The 12,142-nt window shown below is 48.2% G+C and overlaps 1 protein-coding gene across 6 annotated transcripts in view; it reads right to left on the bottom strand.

Moving 5' to 3' along the window:
• Positions 1-8,920: 8,920 nt before the first annotated feature.
• The window catches only part of MRPS9 (mitochondrial ribosomal protein S9), a 61,858-nt gene continuing 58,636 nt past the window's right edge, over positions 8,921-12,142 (bottom strand). For 3 of the 6 annotated variants that reach the window (XM_064572662.1, XM_045885269.3, XM_064572663.1), the window contains 3 exons: positions 11,226-11,297; positions 10,937-11,106; positions 8,921-9,117 (listed from right to left, as the gene is read on the bottom strand). In XM_064572662.1, coding sequence (XP_064428732.1) covers positions 9,026-9,117; positions 10,937-11,106; positions 11,226-11,297 — 334 coding nt within the window. In that variant the 3' untranslated portion in view covers positions 8,921-9,025. Of the gene's footprint in view, positions 9,118-10,936; positions 11,107-11,225; positions 11,298-11,327; positions 11,374-12,142 lie in introns of those variants that run through there. The other 3 variants (XM_045885270.3, XM_064572665.1, XM_064572664.1) reach the window with 3 other exon arrangements.

Genomic DNA, 12,142 nt, shown 5'->3' with positions numbered 1-12,142 from the left:
TTTCTCAGCCGCAGGAATAGTAGTTGTGCAAGAAGGGAAGGTGGCAGAGGGCGCAGATGAGCGTTCTGGGAGCCCGGCATCTGGGAGGCCTGAGGAGCTGCTCCGCCTTCCTGCAGGATGGCTGTGTACCTCTTCATGCAGGGTACCCTGAGAGCTTTCCGAGAAACCCCCTTTACAGGTGAAAGACGGTCCAAGTTTGGGGCGTTTGCAGCCTGTGCCCAGGAGAGTTCTAATATGACCTAATCATAACGGAATACCGCCACCGACGGACATGTGATCCTCGGCTCCCTTAACTTTGTCCATTAAACACCACTAGGAAAACCTGCCTTCCCTCAGCCACTTCCTCCCCTCACTTCAGAGAAGCAATGCTCTAAAATTACAAAAGAGAAATTCCACTTAATAGCGGGGGGACGCCATGAGAGAAGAGTTGCCTCCAGAAGCCATGATGGGGAGGACTTACCAGGTTACACACGATCTTGCGGAGCTCGGTATGAAATCTTTCATGCCTGACCTGGAGGGAGAGATCTCACACTGTGAGGCTGGTCCCTCTGGAGAGGTTTCAATCTTTTTTTAGGAGAAGTACAACCAGGTGCTGGGAAAATGAAAAAGGAATCCACTTGGATTCCTCATGAACAGTTTTCATAGAGGATCCCAAAGTGGTTCTACCTTTTGTTAAAGCTTAGGCAGCAGTGATTTAATGAAAGGTAATATGAATTTACCACCCCAATAAAGGGGTGTCCTCGCTTCTCTCAAAAACATTTTCTGGAAGGAACTTGTCTTGGTTGATGCTTATAACCGTGGTAAATAAACGGCGAATACAAATCGAATGACAAAGCGCTAACACAGAAAAGCGATAGCAATCATAGAAATAGTCCTAGCGTAACGGGGCCTTTCGAGGTTGAGGCCTTGTTTCAAATGTAGGTTTTATTATGATTCAGGTATGGTGAGGCCAACAGATCAGGAGGTGACTGCCACTGGAAAGATCTTTCATTACAGTTTCCGAGAGGAGGAGGCACACCACACAGGGCCATGCAGGGAAGGACCACGGTTGGCTACTAGCGAGAGTGAGTAGAAAACCTGGTTTTTATTGTGGTTTCTGAGGGATGGAGTGTGTGAGACGGAATAAGCAGGCTTAGGGGTGGCTAGTTTCAGAGGGCTCTGGGACACGGGCTGTCCCCCGTTGTAAGGTACGGGGCCTTGAGGTGATTGGGGCAGTGGACACAGGAGGTGGCTGGGGGTGTGGATACGGGGCTGGTTGGTTTGCGCTGGCTGGCAGGTCCGGCTCCAGTCAGCAAGGCCTCAGAAACACATGCTTAATACAGGTCTCTGTCCCAGAAATCGTTTATGTGATTTACATGATGAAACTTTTTTTTTTTTTAAGATTTTATTTATTTATTTGAGAGAGAGAGAGTGAGAGACAGAGAGCATGAGAGGGAGGAGGGTCAGAGGGAGAAGCAGACTCCCCGCCGAGCAGGGAGCCCGATGCGGGACTCGATCCCGGGACTCCAGGATCATGACCTGAGCCGAAGGCAGTCGCTTAACCAACTGAGCCACCCAGGCGCCCCCATGATGAAACTTTTAAGCATCTTCTAATTCTAATGAAATAGTCTGTGGTTCTTTTTTTTTTTAAATATATATATAACATTGATGATATTGATGATTTAGTTTTAAAAGCTAACAATCTGTGGCTGAAGGGCAAAGTAATACAATGATAGGACTTGAATTCTTTTTTTTTTTTCATTTTTTTATTCTTATGTTAATCCCCATACATTACAACATTAGTTTTAGATGAAGTGTTCCATGATTCATTGTTTGTGCATAACACCCAGTGCTCCATGCAGAATGTGCCCTCCTCAATACCCACCACCAGGCTAACCCATCCTCCCACCCCCCTCCCCTCTAGAACCCTGTTTGTTTTTCAGAGTCCATCGTCTCTCATGGTTTGTCTACCCCTCCTATTTCCCCCGCTTCATTCTTCCCCTCCCGCTACCTTCTTCTTCTTCTTCTTCTTTTTTTTTTTCCTTAACATATATTGCATTATTTGTTTCAGAGGTACAGATCTGAGATTCAACAGTCTTGCACAATTCACAGCGCTTACCAGAGCACATACCCTCCCCAGTGTCTATCACCCAGTCCCCCCATCCCTCCCACCCCAACCCCCACTCCAACAACACTCAGTTTGTTTCCTGCGATTAAGAATGATAGGACTTGAATTCTTTGAAAATCTTTCTCAACACTTTGCTCCTCAGTATTAACTTGCAATCTGTTTTCTGTGAAATGGCAGCAAATATTCTTTGATAAGACTTTGCGCACAGTATTGACGTTCGGTAGCTTTTGCAGGTTAGTGTGCAAAGATTACTCGTATTTTTTAGTAATGCGTTGTTTTGGCCATAGGCTTAGAGTAAGAGAAACTTCTGCGGTTTTTCACAAGGTTGTTCACCAAAGGGGCAATAATTTCTGTGAGGCGATGAAGACTTTTATCTTCATGGCTCCTTGCCTGTTAACTCTGGGGACCGTGTTACAGCCCATTCAAGGCACGTGGCTTCAGTACTTGCAAAACGCAACCTACTGATCCCTCCTCATAAACCCCCGTCATACCCTGCTGGTCGCTACCCACCGTGGCTCTGAGCCCTTCCCGAGGCTGAACACACGCGATGTCGGAAGGTTCCTGAATCGAGTCCGGCCTAGATAGTCTCACAGACACGGAGACACTTGGTCTGCAACATCAGATTGCGCCACCATTTGTACCACCACGTTTTAGTTTTTTCTGGATGGCCGGTGAAGTCTGTGCTCCAGAAGGAGGCAACGCATAGCCAGTGCCCTGCTCCTTCATCTGCCGGGCCACTTGCTCACACCACCGCCCCTACTCTTGCCCTCTTCCACGCTCGTGGATCACCACGCACTTTTGTTTCACCGAACGACAGTAGGTGAAAGAGGGATTTTTTGATGAGAATCATAACCAACATCTACAGGGCTCTTCCTGTGGGCTCCACGGCTCCTCGTGATCCTCAGAGGTGTGTTGCTCTTCCCTCGGCTTCACGAGTGAGCAGTTGAGGTGTAGGGAGGTCAGCTGGCCCGGGCTCACACACGGACTCTACAGACTGTGTTCTGAAGCCGCCACGTACCATCTAAGGTGGCCTTGTACTTACTTTTATCCTGCAACAGTTCGTAATGAAAAGCCTACGTAGCCCCTTTGGAAGGGATATTAAGTGGACACCCATGGACCTGTCTCTCCAACCCTCTAGCCCCACCTGGCACGGTGCCCCTCACCAGCATCTACAACACATGCTCTGCCTCACCCACTGCTTTCAGGGCTGCACACAAAGGCCAGGCTTATTTTTCTTAAAGAAAAAACAAAAACAAGACCAAAACCCAAAAGCTTCCTTTTTTAAAAAAAATTTATTTTATTATGTTAATCACCATACCATCACCATCACCATCATTAGTTTTTGATGTAGTGTTCCATGATTCATTGTTTGTGCATAACACCCAGTGTTCCATGCAGAACATGCCCTCTTTAATACCCATCACCAGGCTAACCCATCCTCCCATCCCCTCCCGTCTAGAACCCTCAGTTTCTCAGAGTCCATAGTCTCCCATGGCTCGTCTCCCCCTCCGATTCCCCCCCTTCATTTTTCCCTCCCGTCTTCTAATGTCCTCCATGCTATTCCTTATGTTCCACAAATAAGTGAAACCATATGATAATTGACTTTTGCTGCTTGACTTATTTCACTTCGCATAATCTCCTCCAGTCCCATCCGTGTTGATGTAAAAGTTGGGTATTCATCTTTTCTGATGGCTGAGTAATATTCCATTGTATATATGGACCACATCTTCTTTATCCATTCATCTGTTGAAGGGCGTCTCGGCTCTTTCCACAGTTCGGCTATTGCGGACATTGCTGCTATGAACATTGGGGTGCGTATGGCCCTTCTTTTCACTACATCTGTGTCTTTGTGGTAAATACCCAGGAGTGCAATTGCTGGGTCATAGGGTAGCTCTATTTTTAATTTTTTGAGGCACCTCCAAACTTTTCCAAAGTGGCTGTACCAACTTGCATTCCCACCAACAGTGTAAGACAGGGTTCCCCTTTCTTCACAACCTCTCCAACATTTGTTGCAAAACCCCTCTATGTCCGTGCCATTACAGGGATGGATCCCTCTGGGAATCTCATGAGAGCGATGGACCAATGTCCAGGAAGAATTACATATCCATAAAATCTTGGGAAGGATTCTAAGGTTTCACACATGCCCTGAAGTGTGGGGAGCCAAAGAGCGAGCTCCTTAGGAGTTACACGGAGATAACCCAGTGATACTGAGAGGTGTAGGCTGGGCCATCGCAGGCAAACTGGGGGAGTCCTCACCTTCCTCGGGCTTCATCCCTGGACTCGCATCGCTGTTCATGCCTCACCTAGAACCTTCTCCCACCGGCACCTGGCCCACTCATTGTCCTCCTAGTGATCCCATCTTGATGGCATGGCAGGGACACCCCTCTCTGGATGTGATGAAGGCTCAAGGTTGGCTGTCGGGCATGGCATAAATGCTAATTAATCAATGGTTACCCATCCATTACGACTGCTGGAAACTCCACCGCCTCTGTCAAATCTCCTGACCGCACCGAGCGACAGGCTCTCCTTCCATGGACCGCCTGAGCACAGGTGGTCTGTGCGGGCTCCTGTGCTGTGTGTCCTGCCTCGGCCTCCCACAAGCTTCAGAGCACCACGCTGGAGCCAAGATTCCAGATTCCAACCTGGCTTGGCCACTCCCTCACCGTGCAACTTTGGGGAAGTTACGTAATAATGTCCCTGGGCACTGATTTTTCTCAGGACTACCTAATAGGGTTGCTGTGAGGATTAAATACATTCTTACTTGTAAAGTACTGAGTACTTGGCACCGAGTAGGAACTACAGAAGCATTAGCACTTACTATTATCTGAAGGGAATAATCTTGTCAAATGCCTTTAAAAAAAAAAAGTGCCTATCAGCCCTTCTCAATGCCGCATACACGGCTGGTGTTCAGAACCTACTTCCCGAGTGTCTGACTAAGGTGGCCGAGAAGGTCAAGAATCAGAGGCTGGAAAGGTAAGTGCCTTCAGCTCCTGCCCTAAGCACTTGTTTGCAAAAGAGCCGGCCTCAAGTTGAGCAGAGAAACAAGGGTCTGGGCCTGCTTAATCCTCTTCCTTGGCTGCCTCGTCCGCACACTCCGATGGCCCAGCTGCTGAGTGGACTGCCACTGCTGTCCGGCTCTATCTTATTTGATCCTCACGAAAGGGCAGGTGGGGCTGCCAGGGCAGACAGTGAGTGACCCCAATCTGACGTGAGGCACTGAGATGCAGAGGGGAGCGGGACCCGCTGCACACACACACAGCCCGCACTGTCTGCCAGCCCGGGGAGGGCCCCCGCAGCTTCCTTCTCCAGTGGCCTCTGGTCACCCACCAAGACTTCCTCATTCCTCCCCCACCACTGGTGCTGCTTCTGGCTCATCTCCCTCCTTCAGGCTTTAAACGTCGCTGTTTTCTCCAGAGCAGAGGCTTGGCCTTCTTCCCACCGCGTGTCCCTCCTTGCTGGTTCCAGCCGTGTTTCAAGTGCCCAACCAGGTACTGGCCTCCCAAACCGGCCAGCGGCCTGACGCCCCTGCTGTTACAGTCCCTTGTTTCCAACTGTCCCCGAACATCTGAAACTCCAAGCCAGCCCCCCTGGTGTCACTGTCCCCTCCGTCGTGTTTGCAGTTCTCTCCTTTACCAGCTGCCTGCTCACTCTTCTACTTGGCATCTGCCCCTGCCTCTTACAGCCAGCTTGGGCCTGCTCTGGAACACTCTGCACACCTGTCCCCGTTCTGGTCATCCTGCCTGGTCCTTCCAGTCACACAAGCCTCCTGATGGGTCCCCTACTTCGAGTCCCTCCTGTTCCTGCAACAGCTGTGATCTTCCCGAGGTAGAGGTTCTCCCTTGGAGCCCTGGATTCCTGAGAGCCGCCTCACATGAAGGTGGGACCTAACATTCAGACTGTTGTTATAGGCTGTACAATGTAGGGGTTCGGGGTGCCGATCCCTGTGCAGTAGAAAATCCGTGTAGAACTTCAGACTCTCCCCAAATGTACTAATAGCCTACTGTTGACTGGAAGCCTTACCCATAACAAAGAGTTGTTTAGCACACATTTTGTATATTTATTATATATTCCTATAATAAAGCTAGAGAAAATGTTAAGAAAATCCTAACATACATTCACAGTATTGTACTGAAAAAAAAAATGCAGATATAAGTAGACCCATGCAGCTCAAAGGTCAACTGTATTGTGTGTTGTGATCCTACCTATTAGCTAAACTATTTCAGAGTCGTGTTGCTAACAGTCTGAAATCACTGTTGTAATCGCAACCCTCCTGGCTATTTTCTTGAGAAAGCCAGGCTCAGGCATTCTCCGGGGGCAGTAAGCACAGTCACAGCTCTGTGACTTTGTGGCTGCCACAAACCCACCCAGCACCTTCCCCACCCAGCAGCCCCGCCTGCTGTTTCTGTCCCGCCCGAACATCCTGAACGTCTGCCTTCAGCCTCTCTGCTGCTGCCAGGGTCTGCACCCCCACCTCCTGCCCCCACCGCTATCTCCGCCAAGTCTCCGGTCCTTCAGGGCCCCCAGCTTCCCCGCACCAGCACCCTGGTTTCCCCCGAGGCGTCTCTTCCACGAGAAGCGCCGGCCGCCACGCGCTCGGGCTGGCCTGTCCTGCCAGAGCTCGCCAGGTGCGCGCCAGGTGCCGGTGGACCCACGCGCCCACCTGCAAGACCTCAGTGGACCCACACCGCACGGCAGGACCGATCGTCACTCCCCTCGTCAAGGTGATAGAAAGCGCGCTCTGACAGAAGCGGGACGAACCTGCCACGACTTCACAGGAGAATGCAGCACAGAGAAACCAGGGCACGTTTTCTATGATTTCGTCCGATGAATAATGCATTGGGCACGATGCGGGGATATGTATGCCCTCGATTTCATTGGGTTACCGCATGGTTTAAGGATCTGAAGTGTATGTATGCATTTCAGAACTTAGCCTAGACTTTTTAAAAAACAAATTTACTGAGAAATCAGTACTAGATAATTCCCTACAGAAAGGACAACTGAACACTGAGGGTCTAATTTCTGAAGTATTTATTAAAACAAGTGTATTAAGATGGATTTAAAGCACCCCTGTCACCAATTACCTTTTCCCCTCAAAAACCTACTGCAAAATTATAATACAGTTAAAATCTAAGTTTCTTAGATTAAAGAACTTTAGAAACCCTATAACAAGCTCCTCAATTTAACACTCAGCTGACTGAGGAGTACAGCTGTTGGCCAGAAACCTTATGTGGTCTTTCAGACCCAGTGCAGGCAATTACAAAGGCTGTCCCAGGGAAGCGGTCCTCCCCACCCCTGCCCTGCGGACAGCTGGTGTGTGGCAGTCTCTGGGGGACCCATAGTCAAGGACTTGGCCCCTGGCCCCCGCCCTCGCTCTTCCACCTCCGTGAACTCGTGGCCTACCCACCTTCCTTCAGAGCCTCTGTATCGCAGGCACCTCTGCGGAGCCTTCTGTGGGCTGGGGGCGCGTCCCTGGCTTATACCATAGCAGGAAGCAGTTACAGACTTCACTATTAATTTCACTCGGCTTTCTTCCCAGCTTTACTGAGGTAGAATTCAGTGTTGTAATACACTTAAAATGTACAATGTGACGATTTGATATACAGTAGTCCCCCCTTATCTGTGCTTTCAGATCCCCGTGGTCAACCACAGTCTGGGAGCACCTGGTCCTCCTCCTGCTCTATCATCTGAGGGTCAGTAGTGGCCTAACGCCGCGTCCCGATGCCCACGTCTTTCCCCTCTCTTCATCTCCTCATCTCACACCATCATGACAAGGGTGAGTACAGCACAACAGGGTACTCTGAGAGAGACCATGTTCACATAACTTTTATTACAGTATACTGTTGTAACTATTCCATTTGATTATTATTGTTAATCTCTTACTATGCCTAATTTATAAATTAAACTTCATCACAGATATTTATGTATAGAAAAAAAACCCCGTTTTGTATCGGGTTCGGTGGTTTCAGGCACCCCCCCCGGGGGTCTTGGAATGTATACCTGTGGATAGGGGGTGGGGGACTATTGTACGCACACACGGGTCGTGAAAGGGTTCCTACCATGAAGTAAATTAACCTATCCATCACCTCATGGTTTCCCCCCCACACACTTTTTTTTTTTTGGTGAGAATGCTTCAGATCTACTAAGCAAATTTCCATTATATAATACAGAATTATCAGCCGTAATCCCCACATTAGATCCTCAGAACTAATTCATCTTCTAGCTGAAAGGCTGTACCCAACTTGGAGAGCATTATGCTCAGGGAAATAAGCTGGATGAAGACAAAAACCACATGGTATCACTTGTATGTAGCATCTTAAAGCTGAACTCCTACAAACAGTAGAGCGGTGGCTGCCAGGGGCTGGGGGGAGACTGGCCTATTGTCTGAATCCGCTCCTTGAACATTTGGCAGCTCAGTCCTCTCTGGCTCCTGACAAAGACCCTCACAACTTACTTCATTCTCTTGAACAAGCATTCTCGCCCCTCATTTTGAAAAATATGTTGTAACAATGGCTATATGGGAAAACAAGAGAATCAGGAGAAATGAGTTCCCTCATTAAATTAGCAGTGTAGCTCTGGTAGGTCCCTTCATTTTGGAGGCTGGGCCTTCTCGTCTGCAAAATGAGGTTACTTGACTAGATGTTGTTGAATGTTCCTTTCAGATCTAATATGCCAAGGTTCTATGAATCATGCTTCTAAAACGACCTTCTGAAAAATAAAGCAGCAGAATGAAGCTAAATATTTTTTAAAAATTATGTTTACAAGGTAACCTTTACAAAGTAGCATTTAAAAATAAATCATCTCACAACTCAAATGCCTGATAGTGTTGCCCTCACACTGGCCAGCAAATATTTATTATATGTCTGCCGCATGCCAAGCACATATACACGGTGTTTCCTCTCCTTGCCCGTGAAAGAACACTTAGCGCTTCTTCCAGGTGAACTTTCTGCGGGCTCCCTCTTGGCCTGGCTTCTTCCGTTCTCTGACGCGTGGATCAGCAGTCAGCAGTCCAGCTGCGGTGTAGAAAGAGAAGCCTTTATGAAGCATGGGAGATGCACGCTGCCTACAGGAAAGCAACCAGACCTGTAATAATTTACCAGCCTGGTGTAAGTCTCACGATAGCAGTTTGCTCTCACTCTTTTAGGATAGTTCCCCCATTTTGGAGACAAACACCGGCTGCATTGTTTGAGTCTGTTCTTCTCTTCCTATGAGGGCTGTGGTTCCTTGTAGGTTTTTAAGCCTGTTCAACTTAAGATAAGTCTGCTCATGTGTGGGTGGTCACTATTCACTGTGACGGCACTGACACTGCCTGCTTATTATTACAGGTGTGAAAGTTCCAACGGAGACGCGAGGCAGACAACAAACACTATATGGCTGAGTAAGAGGACGTCTACAGACACTGTAGATTTGAGAACATGAATATACAAACATACAGGTACAGTATGACTTATCAAACCTATCTGAGAAAAGAAACTTCTGGAAGTTTTCACTCCCTAATCATCAAGAGCGGGTAATTTCTAGGCAACTGATGAGCCTAGAACACACTACTTTCAGCATATGCCCCGAATAATGTGCCCCTGTGGTGGCTGGAACCACAGATTTCGAGAATACCAGTGATGAGAAAGCTCTTACAATGCTTTTATAAATACGTAAACAGACCATAGTTTTTCCTTGTCTTTTTTACTCTTCCAACACTAGCACTGCTTTTCCCTGTAGACAAGGTGGGGTTATCTTATTAGGAGTATCTGAATGGGCGTAAAGCAAAGGCAAACTTCAATCACTCATTGTACACCCATTACGTTTTTGCATTTACTTGTCTTTAAAAGGGCATGGAATAAATATTTTGGACAAAATGCAGACAACACTTGTCTAAATTCTAGTTTGGATTATAAGTAATAATGCTTTATTACTTTTCAATATGCCCACTAAGTCAAACTGGCAGAATTGTGAAGTAAGGCCCTGTAAGTTATTGGAACGACTAGACATGAATCGTACAAAATGGTAAATTTTTAATAAGCAAATGGATTTTTAAGAGACTTAAAGAATCAACTAGCCTAAGCCGTAAGTGGCGCTTCTCTGCAGCGCAGTATCGGACCACAGCAGCTCACGCGGGAGGGGCACAGGGCAAGCCATCTTACTTGCCCAGAGAGGAGCTGCAGGGCCCAGAGGCGCTAAGTGACGCGCCCGGGGCCACACAGCTGGTCAGTAGTGCCCCCAGTGCTTTCCTCCCTTCGTAAACAGTTCGAAGACGGTCTTCAGCTAGAACCGCCCTGATTTATCGTAAGCGCTTAAAGCAGTGCCCTCATGAACAAACTGACGGCCTCTTCCTTCTTACACTGCAGACTCTCATATTCATGCCAAGGTGAGAGTCACCCAGCGAATAAGACAACATAAAATTCAAAGTCACATCACAGTGGAAAAATGGAAATCTCCAATTAATGTTGGAAAGATACAGTATAGGCTTCATCATCACATCGAACAGTTACAAGTTTCTAGGATAAGACAAAAACAGTCACTGATTCATCTGTTAAACACAATGGGGCAGCGCTTGTTAAGCTGGTTAAGCAGTTAGGCCCTAAAGGCCAGAAGAAGCCTTCCCTGATGCTGGGAGGGCCTCCTCTTCTTTTTCTAGCTCAAATTCACTTCACAGAAATCAGAAGTGAAAAGCACTGGTATGGTTCTGGAGCATACAGAGAGAAGCCAGCAAACTGCAATGCCGCGTATTTAACAGAGTATTTTCCGATTTCCGGGGACTGGTGCAGGAACCAGGGAACACCACAGATCGGGCGGAGATACCCCCCGCCGCCCCGCCACTCTCAACGCGGCTCGTACCTTGTCTCATCCACTCGACCTCTTCCTTGGTGACAAAACTGCACAAGGCTCTTGCCACCGCCAGGCGTATGGCTCCAGCCTGGGACGACCGCCCACCCCCCGAGACTGTGCAGGTCACGTCGTGTTCTCCAAGCCGGTCAAGGAAGCAGAAGGGGAACATCAACTGTTCTCTAGAACACATCACAGGGACAGGTAGCTCACTATCGAGATGCTTGTGTTACAAACTGCTCACACTGTCCACATTCACAGAAAGCCAATCAGGCACACCGGCACGCATACTTCAGTCAACCTGTAAGAGGAACAACTCCTGGTGTCTCTGATGTCGAGAACGCTCTGCGGACAGCCACGTTTCTTCTTCTTCCTGGATAGAGCAATACACACCCTCTCACAGTCGAGCCCTTTTCTCTCATGAGAACCTTGCGAAGCTTGAAAATAACCTGGTAAAGAAGTCTCAAAGTTGGGAAATTCCACTCATCAGCGGAATCTCCTGGGATTCAGTGATCGATTATCCAATGCCAGTTAGATTCACTAAACAAAATGCACCGTAACACATCTGTGTAATGTAGGATGCTCATCCTGACATGGTTTTGGCAGTTACTAGAGCCACAGTCAACTCCGACCCCACCCCCCACCTCCGAAACACCTGCTCCTATGACCGGTTCTTGAAGTGGCAGGTGCCACGTGACACAGTGCACAACACCAGCTGGGCCCACTTCCCTCGGCAGTCTGTGCCCGCGCGGGCCCCAAAGGCACCCCAGCACTGGAGAAGGGAACACGGACAGAACACCGCCCGACCTTCTCTTGCTCAACCCAGCAAGGGACTGCTGAACACCATTTATGTACCAGGTCCAATCACCACTGCCTGTCAGTTACGCTGATCTTGCTGTTTTGCCCCAATAGCTCTACTGAATATTTAGAAAAGCCGATTCATTTTGCACTGACTTGCCTTATCTGACAGTGTAGCTTTCTGGACCTCAAATAAAACTTATACCACAGTGATGCTGAAAGACAGATATGGACAGTTACATTCGACTGTTACTCTTCAAGCTACACGGCAAAATAACTGCATGCAGACAGATGGACAGAACCTTCTCTCTGAACAGGACCTTCCAAGAACACAGTTAATCAGAATCTGCAATAGTGCTGCTTCAACCGGGATGTTGTTTGAACAGGGAAGAAACAACAACAAACACGGGCCTGAAACAA

This window comes from Mirounga angustirostris, unplaced genomic scaffold (assembly GCF_029215605.1).
Source record: "Mirounga angustirostris isolate CCGP_5_RB_7025 unplaced genomic scaffold, mMirAng1.0.hap1 SCAF_10, whole genome shotgun sequence".
Taxonomy (NCBI): domain Eukaryota; kingdom Metazoa; phylum Chordata; class Mammalia; order Carnivora; family Phocidae; genus Mirounga; species Mirounga angustirostris.
Note: the sequence above shows the minus strand (reverse complement) of the source record. Positions and strands in the feature narration are given on the sequence as shown.